We start from the raw sequence: 21,137 nt of genomic DNA on the forward strand, positions 1-21,137 counted from the left end.
ACATCTGTATCCACCCATTCCCGTCGCGCTCACCGAAAAAAGTGCGGCACAAAGAACATCAAACGCAACCCATCCAAAAAACTCACACACATTAAAAGCTCGGTTTGTGAAGTAAAAATAAGCTTGATTGCATCTAAATTCTGCACCTGAAATGGTGGCTGTAATAAGCATACTTTGCAGGGTTGTTGCCTGAGGTATTTCTTAAACATCAGCAAAATTATGTGCTAATGTGCTAATAAATAAATATGAAAATATCGGTGCTTCTCCGAATAAATGTAGGTTCACCATATCAGACCGATGAAGGCAATTAAAGCGTCTATTGAAGGATCATATCTGAAGTAAACAGTGGGGACATTGCAAACCCCGGAAAAACATTAGATCCGGTGCACCTTCTCGATATGAAAACACAACGCAGTGAGAAGCATCTGAAGTCCCTGCGCCTTTGACGCGTTCTCTTCGCGCGTGTATTTCTCACAAGCCTCCTCCTTGGGCGAGAGACTAGCGGCATTAGGAACGACGTGTCGGGGCCTACGTCGGGCTTTCCCGGCAGCCCGACCTTCGTGCTAACGACCATTCTAGCGGCGAAAGAAGCTGATGACCGTACCAGCACGTATCTCGCTGCCTCAGTATATAAACCCTGAGGCCAGGGTGCCCATCACACACTGAAACTTCTGGTTGACTGAGTTTCATTGGAGCAACAAGTGGTGAGGTTTTTGTGTGTCCTTTTCTACTGGAAAACGAAACTTTGTTGCAAAGCAAGTGCCCGTTTTCCTGATGCGGCCGCAGCAGTTCGTAATGTGTGTAGATACACTACGGACCAATTTTTGAGACACTAGTCGATAGAGAAAAGGGTGTCGCTATCACACTTTTGTGCTAGTAGTTCTTGAAACATCCTTTTTAACATTAACGCTTATCTTGTTGTGTGTGAACTCTTTGGTACCAACAAAATGTTTATACCATTCGGTGACATGGCGGATGAGCTTAGTCACAAAAAAACCAAGAAATCCATTTTGAAAAAAAAAAGATTCACATGGACTTCCTTTGTAAGGTATTTTAAGTCGCGTTAGCCCTGTTCATTGAGTGAAACAGCAATTTCTGATTCTGTGTTCTTCCGTATGTTAACAGAGGCCACATAACGTCAGAGGACCAAGACGTGTTTTTCACAGTTCAAGGCGAACTATTTCTAATTATATGTAATTATACGTATTAAACAGTAGTGGACGGGCTATGCACGAATCCAAAATTGCTGCTTTCACAGGATGCGAAGTATCTGACTTGGGGAAGGAAGCCTTTACAAAAAGTCAGTAACGTTTTGAATTACTAACGGCCATTAGGCAACTGTCTGGCGCAGTTTTTCTGTTTCCCGAAGGGTCAGTCCGACCAAAGCTTCGGCTTGCATTTCCATTATGCGATGGTAGTCCCACCTTCAGCATTATTTGTTTATGAAATGCTTTACTGTTTGGGGATAATAATTTCAAGCTTTCCACTGGAAACAATCGTCGGAAGGGAGGGGGAAGAAAATAACTTCTCAGAACATCCCAACTGCTACGACAGAATACCCAGCACAACATAGATTTGTGCTTTTATTTTGGCACCCTTCAACGCATGCCATTAGCATAGGGATTTCCGCCGTGTGGAATCCGTCCACGGTTTGTATTACCAGAAATTGCCAATTTACTTTTTATGAAAGCCAAATACAATTTGCCCGCATGAAACGTGGTCCGAAATGTTCACGTGAGCGCACAACGCTCCAATACGGCGCCAGCCAACATGCCGTTCTGCGTCGTACTGAAACAACTACGTGAGACAGTTGCACAGATTGCTAATATGTCGGTTTTTGTTCACATGGTTCTGGCAGCCAACATGATCGCCGTGAGCAGCAAGTCCCTCCTCGTCGCCCTCATGGTGCTGGCCGTCCTGTGCAGCCTCGGAGCCGCCCAGTTCGGCTACGGCGGTTCCGGACGAGGATATGGAGGCTACCGCGGCTATGGCTGAGGGTTCGGAAGCTACGGAGGCTTCGGACGAGGCTTCGGAGGATACGGCGGCTATGGTCGCGGATTCGGAGGCTACGGCGGCTACGGACGTGGCTTCTACGGCTAAATAAAGCAGAAGAGATTCTTAATGCCCATCCTGACGCCAATCCAGAAGCTCACGACCTGTTTCAACCCAAGTGTTCAACCCATCGACGTCATTTCCCATCCAATAAATTAATTCTCGTCCGATAATGCAATGGTCCTGGATTGTTCTTTCGAATTATGCAGACAGAATGCGCGAATACGACACTACCAATGAGTTTGTTGCTGAAAACATCTGGCCAGCCTCAAAATATGGGGCAACGCTGCGCTGTTACGCGGCGCCTATACTGTGAAAACTTTTGTTTCCAGAACAGCAAGAGAACATCAAGAATACGCATTTAATAACGATTTTCTTGTAAGCTGTTTTGTTTTACGGTTAAAAAGGCCTAATGACCCCGAATGCTAGTTTAAACTGTTGTGAGTTCAACTATCATGTACATAATTGCAAAAAGAGCAATTTAGAGCCGCAGGGTATCGAATACATCGCACATCAGTGCTGCGTAGCGATGGCTTAAAAATACCAAACGCATTACATTTCACTTGTTTCCCTCAGCATAAAAATAATTATGCCGTATTAGTGAATACAAGACAACAAACTATGCTCCAAGTAACTCATGAAGGGTGCAAAGAAAGTTTATATTCGATTCGGGTTAATTTCGCTGTGCTCAAATTGTAAGAACGCCTTACGCAGGCAGCTGAAACTATTACCTTTTATCTATACCATAGTGTAGTGACCGTACGCAGCTACAACTGCGCGACAACATAGTCCACGAAAAATCCGCCGCTCGTGGATGGTCTGTTTTTATACTTTTCTCTTAGGGCATGACGTTTGTCGGTGTGCTGTTCGGTAGGAATGCCGTTTGGCGTTTGTATGCTTTTTCACCGCAATCTGTTAATTGTCGCATGCCCTGTTTTGCATTTATATCGGTAGATTAATATCGGTGTCGAGTATGGAAATGGGCCACTTGACCTTCGGCATCATTGAGAAAGTCAGGAGTTTGTTCATCAACTTGACAGAAGACAGCGTCAAAATGCGGGTTTCGATGTTTTCGTAAAGTTGGGAATGCCGAATATACGAGAAAAAAACTACTTCCTTTCTTGTTTTTTTTATAGCAAAATTTTGGAGCTCGCTGTTCACATAATAGTTCCCCTGCCCCATTGCATTCAGGGCACGTTTTTTCCGCACTCTACTTTTGAACATGGCGGGATTAACTAATTTTTGGCCAGCTGACGGACCAATTCACTTTGGTGAACATACCGAGCGACATCCTCTGCGCTTAATGCCGTCTTTCTATGAACTTTTTTCATCTCGTCTTCCTCCTGCTGCTCTTCTAACACAAGGGCTGTTAAGACACCATGCGAGCCCTGCGCGACTTTCGACTCCAGAACAACCAGTGCGAATACAACAGTAGCGGTCAGTTTTCTCACTCAGTTGTGCGGAAGTATTTTCGCTGAAGACTCGTACGCGCGAGCCAAAAAGAGAGGGGCCGGTCACGTGGACTGCCAACGTCATGAGCCTCCCCTTGACTCTACGCACCCAAAACATGTCCATGCACACTTCACAACCGGAATTATTAACAGAAGCACTGTCATGCAGTTTCAGAACGTCACACAGGCGCTCTGAAGCAAGTAGTCTTCAAGAGCCTCAAATCTTAGTAGACACACGTGCGACCAAGCGCCTGTGTTTGAATTCTTGCTCCTTCGACTATGTTATGCAATGGGTGGTCCGTACTGAAGCCCAAAAATAGAGGCCCCTAACCGCGTCTCTGCTTGCGGTAATGAAACAGCAATATCTAGAAGAGGGGTCAGCATCGCCTCGGTTCCCCGTGAAGCCTGAAGAGCGTAATCATAAAGGCGCTAGGCGTCGGCAACTTCCCAGTGAGAGCGAACCCGAGGATTCCCGTTCGCGGCTGCCGCTTTTCTGATGGAGGTGAAAAACGAAAATGCCCATTTGTTCGAGATGTATGTGCACGTTCAAGATTCCTAGGCGGGTCAAAATAAACCGGAGGCCTTCACTACGGCGCGCCTCGTTGCCTGTGTAGCGTCATCGCGTTAAACGTCATAATCAATCAACTTCAAGGTGAGAGAGAGAGAGCGTAAATGTTATTGGGCATCAGTTAGGATAACGACTAGTGGTTTCCAGCGTTTGGATTTCCCCGGCGACCTCGACTGCACGTTTTGGATGTACTCGCTGGGCTTGAGTATTCGACCTGCCTTACTCCGCCTCCCAGTGGTCCTCAGAAGAGATGAGAGGGAATGTGCTGTGAGGGCATTGTCAACTGAAATAAGAAACAGTTTTGTGGGCCCCAAAGTCAGGCCGTTAGAGAGAGGGAAACATAGAGGGGGAACTTGCGTGCAGTCTCGTATTGGTTTCGAGAAGGCGCCAGTATTGTTCCTCTATGATACCGAGTGACTAGTGAGGTGCGGATAGCGCCGGGGAGAGAGGCGGTAATGCAGACAATTTCCTGGAATGTGCAATTGCTGTCGCGGGTTGATTGGGCTTCACTAAAAAGGGCGCGACGCGACACAGCTCGGATGCATAGCTCTCGAGCAGCAAGCATAACAGCGTCATTTTCATCCAGTCCCGCTTGTGCAGCAATCCAACTCAACTCCGCGTGGGAAAGTGAGATGAGTTTTAACAAAGATTTAGAGAGGGTTGGGCAAATACACCATTGAAGAAACCTTAATGAGAGGTACCTCAAAAGAGTTCAGCATATGTGCTTGGTTTTCCAAGCTTGGTCAGTGGCGTAAATGGATAGGGGAATATTATCGCTGTTTCAATCCCCGGATGCCGATCATATTTTTTCAGATAAAATGGATGCTTAAGGACGTCTGGCTACGCACTATAAAACCTGCTCCTGTGCATCGAAGCTGGCGAATACGGATTGCCTGGCACGTGAGAAAGACGAATCGGAGAGCAAAATAATAAAAACCTGTGACAATATAGAATATGATAACGATTGCGTCAGCGCGCCTTCCTAATGTGTACATAAACGTCCTTGATGTCTAAAGAACTGTACATTTTTCTGCACTATTGTTCATTCAAGGGTAAAGCGCATTCACTCAGCCAAAAATAGGAGTGTTGTCTGAGGATTCAAGTGCGGTATTTATTTGGTAATGGTGGGTATGGACCAAGGAGGCTAAAAAAATTGTTGGAGTGGAAGTCTTCTATACCAACCAATGGGTTCGGATGAAGCCGCCGGTGGCCATCTTGCTGGGGGCAAGAAACCACATGCCAAGTGCTTTGCAGCGGTCTTTGCGGACTTTTCCAGCGGTTCTAAATTACGTAACTTATTCTCAAGCTATAATTCAACATTGCGTACTGAGGTGAGCCATGTCGGACGTCTCCGTATTGTTTTTTACCAAAGGAATTTCGTTAAAACTGAGATATCTGAGTACACGGACATTGTTTTTTTTCACCTTATAGGCTTGGATATGCAGCTGCCACAAAGTAAAAAAATACATAAGAACTCGCAAAGTCATTAACACGTCTGATTTTATTGTAAACTGTTCAAATGCAGAAATTGATCATGAAAGTTCTCAGAACAAAACCAATTGAGAGTTGCCACTGCACAGTGAAAAACAGCAGTTATGCAACAAAATAAGTGGGCATAAAATGCAGCTTTTTCAGAAAAACAACACAAAACACCCAGATTCCAGTATTGTGATAATAAACATAATGGAGTGACACAAAACCGGCACAGAAAACGTTCATGAGTATGACAGTAACCAATGCGATTATGTTCATTGCATTGCTGCGCAACCTAACGCACAAATAAACCTCAGAAAAAGAACTAATCATTTTTCTGGTAAATTGCACCCTGAGATTATATTTCCGGTGACATGAACTACCGAAAAAGAACGAACTAGTTTGTAATTTGGAAAACAAAGTGTTTATTGTTTGGAAGAAGACAGACTTATGATCCAAGACATCCAATTGATAAAACATACTACCAAATGGCAAACAAACGACATTGACAAAAGACACTACTCAGCATCGCTCGGAAACCTAGCAGCAAAGAAATTCATCGTTGAAGGCGCGAATACTGCGCCACACAATGCAACGACCATGATTTGTTTGGAATAAGCTTCCACGCGTGCAACTGACGTGAGAAATTTGACTCCCGGCGCAGCATTCACACTGTTTGCACAACCGTAAGCCATGTACGAACCAACCGTACTTGTTGTGATCGCGTTACATGGCGCGCAGGCGAATCAACAACACCTTTTCGCTCACACACGGAACGCGCGCTGCTACAACTACGCGTCTTCTGCCCTAGCAAGATGGCGTCACGGCGGCTTCACTTTACGGGCGCCCGCTCTCCTCCAGCAATTTTTTTTAACCTTCTTGGTATGGACATAGTGTCCTTGATATAACATATAATAGTTTTGCTCCCGTCTGGGGTTTGTGCTTAGTTGTTGACATTCCGAGGCCAGAACACGTTTGTTTGCGTTATACATTAGTATGCGGACATTTTCCTTGTTATTTGCTCTTTACGAAACTCATAATTTTTGTCGTTCATTGCGTTTAGCCTTAACCTGGGTGTGCAGATGCAACTTTATACCCTAGGTTTGAATTTCCTTCACCTGTTACCGCTTTATCCAGATGGGTGTGTTCTGTCACTGACCTTGCTTTAATTTTGGGTCCCACGTATGGTACATTGTCGAATGTATTATGTCTTGTTTGATTTACAGCATAGTTTGATTTACAGCATAGTTTTTTATCTGCTATTTACTATTCTGTTTAGTCCTGCTTCACCGATTTGTTTCATTTTTATTATTTCTAGTGCGAGTTTAGCTAGCCAGAAGAGATGTTCATGCAGTTGATTGGCTCGCGGCTGTTGGTAGTGGAAGGTATGTACGTACTTCGTCGCGTCTTGGAAGAATACAGTTGAGAGTCCTGCTCTCGTCTTGTTACTCTTGTGTGTGTTTTCTTGTGTGTTCGCGCAGTATTTGTTTTTTCCGGAATGAACAAATTCCTCCTAGTTCACCTTAACACATTGAAAGCTCTTACCAACCCCTCCGTTTCAATAGCAGCCACATAAACATACTAATGTCCATACCCCAAACAAACGTGTTCTGGTCCCTCAAGTTCAACATAAGCACAAACCAAAAACGGAAGCAGACCTATTATGTCTCATATCAACGATAACACGTACAGGGCCACCATTGCCAAAAGACTACGAAATCTGAATCCTCGGACAACACTCGTATTTATGGTTTAGTGAATTCGGTTTTCCTTTGCGACGAACAATTGTGTAAAAGGAATTAACAATTCTTCTTAGGGACAGGGTGCAATGATTCCGGGAACGTATTTGTGGACGCGTCCGCATGGTGCAAGGGAAGTTCCTTGTACGGGTAAATATTACCGCAGACGCTAATGATAAGTATAGTAATACTAATATTTCTTATAGAACTTTGAAAGTTGTTTGCCAAATGTCAAGGGTGTAACGCGCCGAAGCTACACATGGGTTGGGATAAGCACTGTAGTTCAGTGCTCCGGAAGAAAATTGACCACCTGGTGATCTTTAACGCCCACTAAAATCTCGACGCGCAGACATTTCTGCTTTTCACCCACTTCAGAAAATCGGCAGCCGTAGCCAGGAATGAAAACCATGTCCACAAGCTCAGAAGCCCGAAGACATAAAACCTCAGACACTTAAATGGTGTTTACTTCTCAATCTATGCACAGCCTAATTACGCTTGTGGGAGTGCGAAAAACAGCCTTATTTTTATTAAAGTGAAGCTTTCGATGTCTCTCCGATGGCGTCACGCGAGCACCACAAAACGCACTGCAGGAAAGCAAATGTTTTCTGACGATTATGATAGTCGCCGATTAAGTAAATAACAAAAAAAAACGCTTTCTGGGGTCGGATGCCTACCTGGGTCCCTCGCGCTACAAAGTCGAAGTCGGTAAGATGGCGTCATTTGCGCCACAGTCGAAGCCGTTAAGATTTCAAGACGGATGCATGGACATGCAAAATGACACAGTCGTATTATGCACCACTCGCTCTAACGGTGACCATAGTTGAAAGCAAAACATTCTTCGTGTGAAATCAAATAACGAAGGGTTAAAGACAAAGCCGCTGTGATCAAAAGTACAAAGAGTGTGCGCTTCAAAGTTAAAGCTAAACGAGTCAAAGTTCAAACCATTTATAAAACAAAGTTCGAACTCAAACCTAAACCACGGAATCCCTCACGAGAAATATTCTCCGGTAATCATCGTCATCGTTGAACAGAGGAGTGCTCGATTTTATGATGGATTTCCCATAAAAAAAGTACGGAGACAACATTCGGTGATTTGTCTACTAGAAATAGTGGAGAATAAGGGCAGTCACAGATTTTCATGCCAATTGGGTAGGAGCAGAGACAAAAACTGTAAATCTATATACATTAATTCACACTCACATCATAAATTGCATGCCCTAACACCTCCACTTCTCAGAAGAAACTTATTTTTGTACACTGCCAATAATTTATTTTATATTTTTATACGTAAATTATTGACCAGAACGAGCACACTTGGCAGAGCTCCTGGTTGAAAAATTTCCGCAGATATGGAGCTAAACATAGGCTAAAGTATCGAACCGACGAAGAACCAACACAGCAAGTATAGGAAAGGAAGATATAACACATCATACAATAGTGAAGAAAACATCGGAATCTCGGAATCCTCGGATCCTAGTACACATTCTCGGTATGGAAACACAACGCAGTGAGACGGATCTCTAGTTCCTCGCCGCTTCGTTTCCTCCCCCATCGTTGGCGCAGTTGTGACACTCGTCCTCCGGTGTGTGACTACCGGCGCCAAGAAGGACGCGTCGCGGCATGGGCCGGGCTTTCCCGGTAGCCCGACCTTCGGGCTAACGACCCGGCTAGCGGTGAAAGGAGCGGATGACCGCACCAGCACGTGTCCTGCGGCCACAGTATATAAGCCCTAGGAGCCCCTGCACCCAACACACACACAACTGTTTCCACCGTCGTCTGAGCTTCATTCGAGCAGCAACAGGTGAGTGTTTTGGAATGGCGGTAGCGCTAAGAAAGCTATGTTTGCCGCGGCAAAGAATTGCTGGATTACGTACGAAGAGCTGTGACTACGTGATAATGTCTGCTATAGACTTTCTCATATGGCGAGAGCTATGTTGTTATTGCAATGATCGCTAGGCTGTCTTGAGTAGTGTCGTTTATTGAAAAAATGATGAACTCACTATGAATTGGTCGAGCTATTTCGCTGTAAGAAGTTTCAAGGCTTAGAAGTCTCATGACGAGAGACAAGAAAGGAAATCATAAAACATTAAATGACGAGGCTTTTCCTGTAGAGTATATATATAATAACTCTGGCTCTGCTGTTTGACCTCCAGTAAAACTTGTGATGTTTTTTCGTGGTCTTCATAAAGCAAGAGCTAAAATCTAAGCCACGTATACGCTTTTTTGTTACATCCAAATATATCGCCACTGCACTTAACCAGGCGTGACCGGGCGTGCACCGCTTATGGAGTTACTGTTTTCAGTGGATTGCTCATGTGTCTTTTAGACGGGACGCAGTTTCGTGAGTATGGTAAATTTGAGATTGAACAGCGAGCGCAAACGAACACTTTTGTATTTCGTACAGGATTTCTATACCGCAAGGAACAGCCCAGTTAGAATCTGCGACTTGCTTATCTATTCTAGTCCGCTGGAGAGATGAGCGCGCCCAAAGCATTCCTGCTATAATGATGCAGCATTTTCTGATATTTCTAAGCATTGCAATAAAACGTCTCGTAGGCAGTGAAGGGGGTGGAAATATACCATTGCCAACCACCTGTATTACCGTTATGCACCCGTAGTACCGTTTATATATACGTAGTTGCGTTGATTTGCATATTTAAATATTTATTTAGAAAAATACATAAATATTTGCATATATTTGAATATAGATTTTTGCATATAAATATTTGTATATTTGCGTATAGATACATCTTTGCGTTTAAAAACCTCAGGCATGGCCTTGCCGTGGGCGGCGGCCGCGTCTTGAATTCGCAGAAATTTGGCAAGTTACATCTAATGAAGGCAAAATAAAAGCGTTCTGCATAAGTTGTGGTGCCAAATGGCGAAGTAAGATTGAAGTCAAAACGGTTTTAATGTCAGACCCACTGCCTCTTGTCGGAAAAACCATTAACAAATTCCTAATATGTCTTTTTGTGGCACGGTATTTGCAGCCAACATGATCGCCGTGAGCGGCAAGTCCATCCTCGTCGCCCTCGTGGTGCTGGCCGCCCTGTGCAGCCTGGCAGCCGCCCAGTTCGGCTACGGCGGGTTCGGACGTGGATTTGGCGGCTACGGCGGCTACGGACGCGGCTTCGGAGGCTACGGAGGTTACGGCCGCGGATTCGGAGGCTACGGAGGTTACGGCCGCGGATTTGGAGGCTACGGCGGCTACGGACGGGGCTTCTACGGCTAAACTAATCTGAAAAACAATGCCTGCCACCACTGCCATTGACGGCGCATGCCCTGTTTCAAGTCATGTGATCAACCCACTCAGGCTGCTTCCCATTTAATAAATTATTCGAGATACCTACAAAATCCTCCTGAACTGTTTTTTCGTCGTTGTACAGATTGTGTGCGCGAACTCAATGTGAACGAGGTGTTTGCTGCCTAAAACGGGAAGGCGTGAAATTGGCTAACAAGAAAATACCATCCAACTATAGAGCGTCGCCACAACAGAACAGTCACAAAACAGTGTGGGAATGCGGGACGCCTAATGAGGCAATGATCTACCCTTTTAAGCAGTGTACGATATTACAGCAAAGCTGTCTATGGCTAGGATCTAGCCGATCGTCTCCGGCAACTGAGCGATGAAGACAAGAATCGCAAGCGAGCGTAGCGACACCTTGCGGCGCCCACTCAAATCCCCGGGATCGTAAAACTGTGCGCCACAGGTTCAGCGGATGGAAAAAAAATTGCAGAATTAAAAATTCCTAGGCCCGTCAAATTTTAATATAACATGGCTTTTATTCCCCAGAAAACAATGAGTTTCCAGCAATGCATTTGCGGATAGAGGCGAAGCCGGCTTTAAAGGGATCGGTGTAAGCTTGGTACGTGTAAGATGATTTAACGTCCACCTTCGGAAGGTGCATCATTGCAGAAAGTGGCTCTATCGTTTGTTTTATTGAAACTATCCTGAAACAAATTATTTGAAAATTAGCCGTAAAGACGACTCTATCATTACGACGAGTTTTATTTACGGTTCAAAATTACACAGTTCAGAGTGAAGTCGTAAATATTGTGGAATTCTCGTCTGCCGTCAATACATGGTCTTCATCCGGAGGGAAACGGACAGCTCCATGTTCTCCCCTGTAATAAAACTCTGGTTCTTTAAAGTTTTATTCAACCCGCCCTGGTGGCTCAGTGGCTAAGGCGTTGCGTTGCTGAGTACGAGGTGGCGGGTTCGATTCCCTGCCGCGGCGGCCGCTTTTCTGATGAAGGCGAAAAGCAAAAACGCCCGTGTGAACGAGATTTCGGCGCACGATAAAGATCCCCAGGTGGTCAGAATTAATCCCTCCACTACGGCGCGCCTCATCGCCTGCGTTGCGTCGGCGCGTTAACCCTGCAATCAATCAATAAAGTTTCATTCAGGTGATTAACCAGGAAGAGTTCTCAATCGCAAATTACATACAAACGTATTTTGCTTCATTACCCCTTGGACTACGACACGATCAAAGTATAAATTTGTCCACGTTGAGGCTCAGGACCACAGCTTTGGTCGTCATCCTTCTTCAAAGAGTGGAAGGGCACTGAATTTTCTTTTAGTATATAGAACACTTTCTTTGAGTTTCTTGTAGAGTTTCGTATTTGATTGTTTTAGAGTTGTTTCCGTAGGCAACAGGCGACAGGAGAGGACATTTTTTGTAGGTTTACAAGAAATAAGTCAAAATACGTGGCCACTGCTTCTTTCACCCGAAGTCGGAGGAGCAAGGGAAAACACAAAAAAGCTGCAGGAATCTATTTACGCTCGCCTCATACATACAAATAAAAGTACAGAGAAAGAAAGTGGCTGCCACCTTGCGGATGCAAAAACCAAGAAAGCACCCGAAAAAAAAACAGGCTCTTTTTTTTCCCAACAACGATACCATAAAAAAAATCAAAGCTTCACTGGGGAAATTTGTTTTGATGCAACCAACCTACACGCAGTGAAACGCTTTCTGAAATCGATGACTGAACGAGAAATCGGGCGTATATTTTGAGAGCGGAAGCTGTGCTGGGATGTTTGTGATACAGCATGTAACAATTATATTCTGTCCAGCCTCAACACACCAATTTTTTGGGGACTCAGGTGGTTTGAAGGCGAAAGCCAACGATTGTCGAAAACTTCTTCACTGCTGCTTTGGGTTGGCGGTGCCCGCACGTGCACCTGTCATGCGAGACACATGCTGATAATTCTTGTTCCATCCTGGCACGATACTGAGTTGGTGCTGCAATGACGGCACTTGGCTGCGGCTAATGAGGAACCGAGTTCAAATCCCGTCCGAATCCAAAATACGTTGTGTGTATATTTTATTTACGTATTTTATATTTACACCGGAAGAAATGTGTCTTCATTCGTGTAGTCGCCGCCAACCACGGTCACTTCTTACGTTTCACGTGATATCCTAAGGCTTTAGCGTGAAGACGTATGTCGATTTTTTTTACGAATCTGCGGGAAATTGTATTTTTTTTTCAATTTTGCATTTTTTTAAACAAAGACAAGCAAGAAAAGTTGGTTTTTTCTCATGCCGCTCCACATTTCATGCTAACTACCATCTCTACTCCTAACTAGAACTGCCATGGCGAAAGAGCTCGAATTATTTTTGTGCTTTTTTCTGACTGCTGTCAAAGATCTGAATTGACAGCGAGAATTCAGCACTTTTTAGAGCTGCTGATTGAAATATTATGTGTGTCATTGCAAGGTAACCTTGAATGCCGCAGTGTCACCCTGAACGGAACGAAAACCGTTTGTTTCTTAGGTAATATAGAAATGACGTTGTTGCAATGCTCTAAAACTCTATTACACTGTGAATAACAACATATAGTTTAGCTTTATGACTCAAAAATCAATATGGAGCAAACATAAATGACTTACCGTTGCAGTGAGCCACGTCGACAGACCTAACGCGTCAAGAAAAGATTTCTAGAAACTACACCGTGGCTAAAACATGACCACAAAACTAAATCTTTGCCGAATTGCAAATTAATGTTCAGGGGGTCTCGCGTACAGCGCTGGAGCCAAACGTTAGAGGGCACACCGAAGCACTCGGATTGGCTGAAAACTTTGTCTGGGCTGCCGTGCCCAGTCCAAGTTGGCCACGGCAGCGTCCCCTGTCAATGCTTGCCGTGACAACCACATTCATTTTAGACATGTCTTTTTGAGCCATTGTACCCCGTACCAAAGCGATCGAGACCTGGTGAAAACAAATCGGCTCTAACGAGCGCCTGGCGGGTTTGCTCACCTGTATGCAATAAATACCGCCGCGTACGATATGATAGCTGAAAACGCGATGGAAAAATGTTGCAGGATCATTCAGCGTACTCTTTCACAAAAGCATCTCTCTTGCCTAGGTTTATCGCCGAGCCGATCTCCTGCCTAAGTCGTCTATACTACAACGTCGGCATCAGACTCACTGCAGCTACGTTTTAAACAATCATTCAAGCCACTGCTAAACTGCGTCCAAAGAAGGTGAAGGCCTACTAAGACTCTGTGGGAGATTTCTCACGTACGCTCATTTTTTTCTTGTATACTCGTGCTATGCATCGCCGGCCAAAAGGAATTTACCAAGTTCCAAGCTTTTTTTCCCATTTTTTCTTTTTTCTTTAAAAGCAAAAAACAGTGCGCGAAAAATTCTTCTTCCTCTTCATTTTTTCGTATCCGTGCTATGCAACAAAACACGCTGAATATTTTGGGGGTTTTATTATTAGGAATATACTTGTGTTAAAGCGCGAAACCCCACGGAACGCGTTAGCGCAGTGCTAGCAGATGTGAAACATTGTTTTCGGAAGGTATCCGGGGGTGCGTGTTAGGTGGGCGCCGGCCGGGTGCGGGGTTTCGCCAGCGTGTCCAAGAAACAACTTCGCATTAAACTCTTGTTTGAGCTCGCCGTCGATCCCGTACAATGCGTAAACTTCCCCCTGTGTGAATTGGCAAAGACTGAGCACAACTTACCCAGAGAAAGGCAAAGTAACAACTAGGGCACGCCGAGAAAAGTAGTATATGCAGTGGAGAAATGGGGATCACATGCCGCGCCAGCCACTACAGTGACGTCGGAAAGAACTAAAAAAAAAACTAAACAAGCAACAACAAACTAGGCACGCGAATTGGGCGAGCATGGGCAGGTCGCTATCTATAAAGCCGGTCGTGGACTGAAGAAGGCCTTAAAGCGAAGGACAACCGGATTTTTGAAGAACATATTTTCTCGATGCCAAATGTAAGTGCATCAACTACAACAATTCAACCCGGGACAGTTCTTGTTAAAGCGCCCTAGAACTATTTAAATCGCAATTTTCGAGGTACAAGCTATAAGTGGACCGCACAAATAAATGCTGGCAACCACGACAATGACCCGTGCGCCAACATACTTTCAAGTGTACATTACTGACCCCCCCCCTTCACCCGCTCACTTTCGAAGAAGCGCCTCGCGCCGCCAAGGCGAACCACCCTCCTTTCCCAATTTCTCGGCCCCCTCCTCCTTTGCTTTCTCTCACTCTTCAGTCTTGACATCGTTCTCTCGGTAACGACGATAGCGACGCGGCTGATTCCAGGGACGGGCGCCAAGGGGCTGCGCCCTAAAAAATGGACGATTAACACCCCAGTCTTAGAGGGCCACAATGGTGGCCCGTGAGGAACGCCACCCCGCCTGCGCTCGGGTGACCTCTATCCTCCGAATGGCGTAAAGCCGCTGTGTGGTGGTCACTGACAAAGTTAGTGACTCAGGGGAACGACTTATCCGGTCTCCCGAACGCTGTTGTGACACCTCTTGTAGAAGAACAATGGCGTTCACTTTTAATCAGCCAGGAGAGCCATTTCACTTTTTTTAAACAGACGAAATGCCGCCCGACAGGCAACCTGCTCTGTTGGCAGTAAACTTTGTTTTGGAAAATACTGCTGAATTTTCAAGGACGCTTATGTGCATACTAAAAAGCATGCATGCAAGCTCGCGTGAGGTCTTTTATTTTCAGCGCTCGGCTCATCTCATGATTCGTAGCCAGCCACCACCGTAATGTCGCTATCACCGTTGGTATCGCGTTCATATACACGCGGAGACCGCCCATTAGTGATGCTTAAAACTGTCTCTCATCTTCCTCTTGCTTAGATCGTCAATGAGCGTGGTTGTGTCCTCCAAAAAGAAAGCAAATATCCCACTCTTGGCTTTAGGGGGGCAGTATTGCTGACACATCTTCGTCCTCCTCAAGCATCCTCGCTTCTTATTTTCAAAATCGACCCAGTTAAACACTGAACGGGCCCCTGAGGGACGCCGACGCACGCCAGCTAAGAACGGGGAGAAAAAGTGCTAAAATCAAACAATGAAGAGAGGTATCAGGACCACGATGCTAGGTCGCAACGTGTAAAATGGGGCAGTCGTTGGAAGGCGTAAAAAATCTGATTACCTCCGAAACCTTCACAAGTGCTTGAGAATTAAGAGAGCTAAATCCAGGTGTAAGCATTCCCCACATGGTTAAAAGAAAGCCTACCAATGAAAGATCTACCTTGAGAGCGTTGGATTGTGGTGCTTCTCAAAAAACTTCTGCAGGAATTCAGAGTTATCTGCTAATGCGTAGCGCTCTTATGCCGCTTGTCTTGAGTGTTAGTTTTTACAGTCACATTTTTGGGATTTTTCTAAATCCCGTCCGCCCAGTTATCTCCATTTATGCTATTATAACGACTCGAATCTCCATTATTGTGGAAATGCAGGACGTTATACGTATACGGTTTACCATTTCCCTGAATTGCTGAAGGTTTTCCTGATTTTTTTAGTTTTTTTTTAACTTTTGCCCGACTAATAATCTCCATTTACGCTGTACTAACGATTACGTGTGGAACTTTCGGGAAAACTACATTAGTATGGAAGTGCAGCCCGTTACACGGTTCGCAATTTTCCGTAATTTTTTTTTATATTTTTTGTATTTTTTAGTGCTCGAAAATTTATTTCTACCGATTATCTCATTTACGCTAACATAACGATTATAGTGCAACTTTGGCATTATTATTGAAATGCAGGTCATTGTAGGGTTGGCCATTTACCGTATTTCTCTCGTATTCTTGTTAATTATTTTTCTTTTTCAAAATTTGTTCCACCAATTGCCTCCATTCACGCTATTATAAAGGCTACAGGTGGAACTGTACCGAACTCTGCATTATTGCGGAAATACAGGGTGTTACACGGATAGCGATTTACCGTAATATTTTATAGTTTTCTTAATTTTTTTTTTTATTTTCGTTCGACCAATTATCTCCATTTACGCTATTATGACGATTCCAGGCGAATGTTTCGCCAAATCTGCATTTTTGTGGATATGGCATGCATTGTACGTTTTGCCGTTATCTGCAATTTTTAATAGTTTTCTAATTTTTTTATTTCAAAATTCCGTCCTTCAAATTATCTCCATTTACCTTATTATATCCATTACATTTAGAAATTTCGCGAAATCTGCATTATTATGGAAATGCAGGGCGTTACACGGTTCGCCATTTTCTGAAATTAACTTATATTTCTCTTATTTTTTTTATTTTTCAAAATTTTGCTCGACCAATTATCTCCGTTTACGCTATTATAACGATTGCAGGTGGAACTTTCGCAAAATGTGCATTTTGCGAAAATTTTTCAAAATATCATAATTTTTCAAAATTTCGTTTTAATAATTATCTCCATTTACGCTATTATAACGACTACTGATCAAACTTTCCTGACATCTGCATTGTGTAGAATTGCAGGATGTTACACGGTTCGCCATTTTACATATATTTTGTATGTGTTAATCATTTTTTTAATCATTTTTTTATCATTTATTTTTTTCAACATTTCGTGTGCTCTCTTATCTCCATTTACGCTGTTATACTGATTTCAGGTTGAACGTCCGCAAAATCTGCATTTTTGTGTAAATGCAGGGAGCCACACGGTCCTGTCTGTGGGGCTCTCGGCAAAGAATGCTACACATTTAAAAAAAATAATGCAATTTTACGTCTCTCTGAAGTGTTGGAAGCAACACGGTGACTGCTGTTGTAACACGATTTCTTGCTATTTGATCCTGAGCTTTATGATGGCGCACAGCTGGTAAGTTTAGTGACAGCTACGTCACCCCTGACTCCGCCGTATATGTCTCTCTGGACTTCCTAGGAAGCGCAATAGGGCTGAGCAATGGGTGAGCTGAATATTGTGGGCTCGCCCGCGGAATGAAAAAAATGTTATTGAAGCGCACTCTCATTCTGAAAAATCACCTATTCGGAAAATGATAACGGCTATTGGTCCAAGCATCACTTCGAAAGAGAACCGCATCGGAAAAACCTTGTGTATCTCGCCCGCCAAGCAGAAGTTGACCAGTAAATAAGAAGACTATGGCACTGACTAATTTTTCAAGACTCCGTAACAGAACTCGCTCGTATTCTTACACACTTAGTGACCATCGGGATAAAGAATCGGGTGTGCAATGACGTGTTGGGCTGCTGACCCCCGTCCCTCATCCCCGTATAACCCAACCGCGTTTCGCGTTTCAGAGCACGACCATTGCGACACGCTTCGCGTATGGAGTTCGGAAAGGCGCAACCGGTTACGAAAGTATGCCAGCGCGATATCGTTCCGTCGACAGAGGCACTTTTTGAAGAAACCAGGACAGCTGTGCTTGTGGTGTAGTGGTTATCACATCCGCCTAACACGCGGAAGGTCCCAGGTTCGATCCCTGGCAGGCACACGCATCTTTTGCTTTTGCTTTCAAGGGGTTCAGGAGGCTAAAATAACGTTAACCAGAATATAAGTAGTGAAATGTTAGCACCGGCCGGCTGTGTTCGTTTAACTGTTTCCTCGACCTCCATATCCTCCGCTTTTTCGTTAACGCTGAGGGCAGTTTAGGATTATGTGACCGTAACTTTGCGGAGCACCAGAGAGTTTAGGTCACCCCCCGTGTGCGCAGCCCCTACTTTGTTCGGTATATTCGAGAATACTCGGTATATTCGGTATATTTGTTCGGTAATACTTGGTATATTGGTATATTGTTTTATTCTTGCGTTGTCGTACCTCCTAACTCACTACAAGAATCGGGGTGCAATTGACGACAAGGGCACCTTACCCCTGCGAAGGTCCAATGTGCTTACCTCTTGTGCTTGTGCTTACCTCTTTGCTTACCCTTGCGAAGGTCCAATAACGAAACCTGGAGGGTAAAGGCTTTCCATACCAGGTACGCTTTCCCGATCGCAACTGGGGCGACATGTGCCACGGTGACTGGTAACGCTGGAATCCGTACCGAAGTATGTCAGTGAGAATGTGTGCATTCCGCAAAGGCGCCTTTTTAAACCGAATAGCAGCTGTTATTGTGGTGTAGCGGTAATCGCATCCGCCTAACACGCGGAGGGTCCCAGGTTCGATGCCTTGCAGGCATAAAATTCGTTGTATGGTTGTTTGGATTATTAGGTCTCACTGAACTCCATAAAAATGATTAGAACTTGTTATAAAAATAATGTAAGGATGTTAAACGTAAAGAATGTCTCCAAAGCACTGATTCATACCTCTTGATGTAATTTTGTCAAATCTCATCGCCATGATCCGCATGTTCAACAGGGCGCCCAGGATTCTACATATTAATTAAATAAAACGGCAACCGGTTAACTGAAATTTTCACTCGTTATACAAGGTTCATTCCAGGCAATTCTGTAAGCCTGGCGGCAGCGGTTAGGGCACGAAAAAAGCTGCATCTTTAGTATTTTGTTGGAGTAATAATTAGGAGGTACTTTAAGTACATTATTCATTACAAAGAAAACGTTGCGACCTCATTGTCCCAACATCTCCCAGCGTGCGAAAGCATTCAACTATAAAATAAACCGTTCTTCGACCTTCATTGCATCTTTGCGTCATGCTTTTGTGATGGCATACGAAAATGTTGCCAGTATGATACATGATTGCCTTCTTTACCCTGGCCGCAAGAAACGGTGTGCAACCTCATGATGTCAACGTGAACCTCACATGAATGACTTCAACTTGCGATATATACTTCGAGGGAAGTCAAACATTGTAGCCTGCTGTTTGAGCGAGAACAATGTTTTAGACCTGAACTTCAAAAGATAAGTTTTGAGGTTGAGTAAGCTTTGACCTCCAACTGGGGAATAAATGAGGTCAAACAGCAGTGGTCTTTCTCATTCGTGATGATGCAGTATTTTGCCATTTTATCTTAACTTATGATGAGCGTATTATAAGATTATCGCGTAGCTACGCATGCACGTCACAGCATGCGCGTAATCATGAACGCAATCGACATAATCAAAGTGAAGGATGCGAGAAAGTGCCATGGTAGTAGTTATTCACCGCTAAAATTTACCCGAGCTCTTTGACGTTCCTATAAAAGCTTTTTGCTTGTTTTTAAGTGCAGAGCATGTTTGGCACTCGCCTAGTCGTCGTTGCTCGCTCGCTAGACCCAAGTAGAGAAACATGGCGTTTCGTTGTAGCACTGTCGTCGCAGCGTACCCCAGAGGCTTCGAAAGCAAAGCGGTTTATATATTCATAAGCGTTCGCAACTCGTGAACCGCTGGCGCTTGTAGTACATCTCCCCGTTGTTTAGCCCGAAGAAAACTATAGGTACATATGAAGCAAAATATGCGTAATTAACCGGCAGCGCCCGCGTTCATTTAGTTAGGAACGCTCGTTGGGTTGGTTTTTACGATTGCAAGCGAAAAAAGCGGAAGCGAAAGAAAAAAAATGGCGGGTTCGAAATGCCGCAGAAAGGCTCCCGCAGCTCAAGAAAAAAATGGCGCGCTCGAAATGACGCTGAAACGTTCCATCCGCGTAAGAAAAAAATTACGCGTTCGAAGTGACGCAAAACAGCCCAGCATACGAAACTAAAGCAAGTACAAAAAGAGCAGAAATCCCGCTGGCGCAGTTTCAGGCCGTGGGCGCGCGAGCACTATGAAGTCGGGAAATTTAAATTGAATGGGGTGGTAGCAGTGAGCGGATAACGGCGGTACAGCACGTCATGAAGAATCACTGCTCTGCACTTCCGAAAGCTGTCACATTGAGTGCAACGCTTTATTTTTTATATAGATATACACGTTGGGCTATTTCGTTGAGAAGCCGAATAAATATCTACGCCGTGTGCAGTAGGAGGGAGACTGCGGTGATTAAAAAGGGGACATTTCAAGAATACATGGTCCATTCCTATATGTGTGGAAGTTACTACATTTTAGGCGGTAGTAATAAAAGGGATGTGAACTGACGACTCAACTCATGAGCCTCATTCCCATCAGCTGTAAAGCCTTTCACAGGGTTGTCAGGTCAGCAATACAGCAGAGTGTGCTAAGAACTTGTGGGCCCGCAGGGCCCCCACTAAAATTTGAACTCGCCAACGCATAAAACTAGTAATATATCAAGCGAGGGGAGCTTAGTTGGGCTGATAGGGGAGCGTCAAGGTCGTAAACGGGATATTGCAGGGCCAAGCGAGCCTAAAGGAGCAGGTGAGGGTATAAGAAAATGAATACTGGGCATATTCTGAGCAAGCGAACAGAGGACTGAGCGCGGGGTGGTTTTCTTGGTACACAAAGAGATAACAAGGAATGCCAGAGAATTCTGCAGCTTTCGCGACAATGTCGTTCTCGTTGTCAATAAGCAAAATAACAGGTTCAAGTTAAGCAGCGCAAGTTTACGCACAACGTCTAGCTACGAAAGGGTTGCGGTTAAGAAGCATCTTGTTGAACAGGGCGAATAGGGACAAAAATATGAAAGAAATGAACAGGACAACGCTGACTTACAACAGGATATATTTCTTCACTTCTTTCTTATTTGTGTTCCTGTTAGTTCGCGCTGTTCCCCAAGATGCAAGTACACCAACTCGCCCAACTCGCCACCTTGCTACTGT

General features: G+C 44.5%; 1 protein-coding gene, 1 non-coding gene and 1 pseudogene across 2 annotated transcripts; all 3 read left to right on the forward strand.

The window, feature by feature from the left end:
- Positions 1-1,863: 1,863 nt before the first annotated feature.
- Positions 1,864-2,100, forward strand: LOC144175536 (uncharacterized; annotated as a pseudogene).
- A 6,832-nt stretch (positions 2,101-8,932) lies between these two features.
- Positions 8,933-10,631, forward strand: LOC144175784 (uncharacterized). Its single transcript, XM_077704796.1, has 2 exons — positions 8,933-9,084; positions 10,274-10,631. The coding sequence occupies exons 1-2, from the start codon at positions 8,970-8,972 to the stop codon at positions 10,513-10,515; spliced, it is 357 nt and encodes a 118-aa protein (XP_077560922.1). The 5' UTR covers positions 8,933-8,969; the 3' UTR covers positions 10,516-10,631.
- Positions 10,632-17,917: 7,286 nt separating this feature from the next.
- Trnav-aac (transfer RNA valine (anticodon AAC)) lies at positions 17,918-17,990 on the forward strand. The gene has a single exon. It is a non-coding gene; the product is annotated as a tRNA-Val (tRNA).
- Positions 17,991-21,137: the final 3,147 nt, after the last annotated feature.

The sequence above is a fragment of the Haemaphysalis longicornis genome, unplaced genomic scaffold, assembly GCF_048455015.1.
Source record: "Haemaphysalis longicornis isolate Haplotype H1 unplaced genomic scaffold, Haemaphysalis longicornis Haplotype H1 scaffold_3, whole genome shotgun sequence".
NCBI classification, from domain to species: domain Eukaryota; kingdom Metazoa; phylum Arthropoda; class Arachnida; order Ixodida; family Ixodidae; genus Haemaphysalis; species Haemaphysalis longicornis.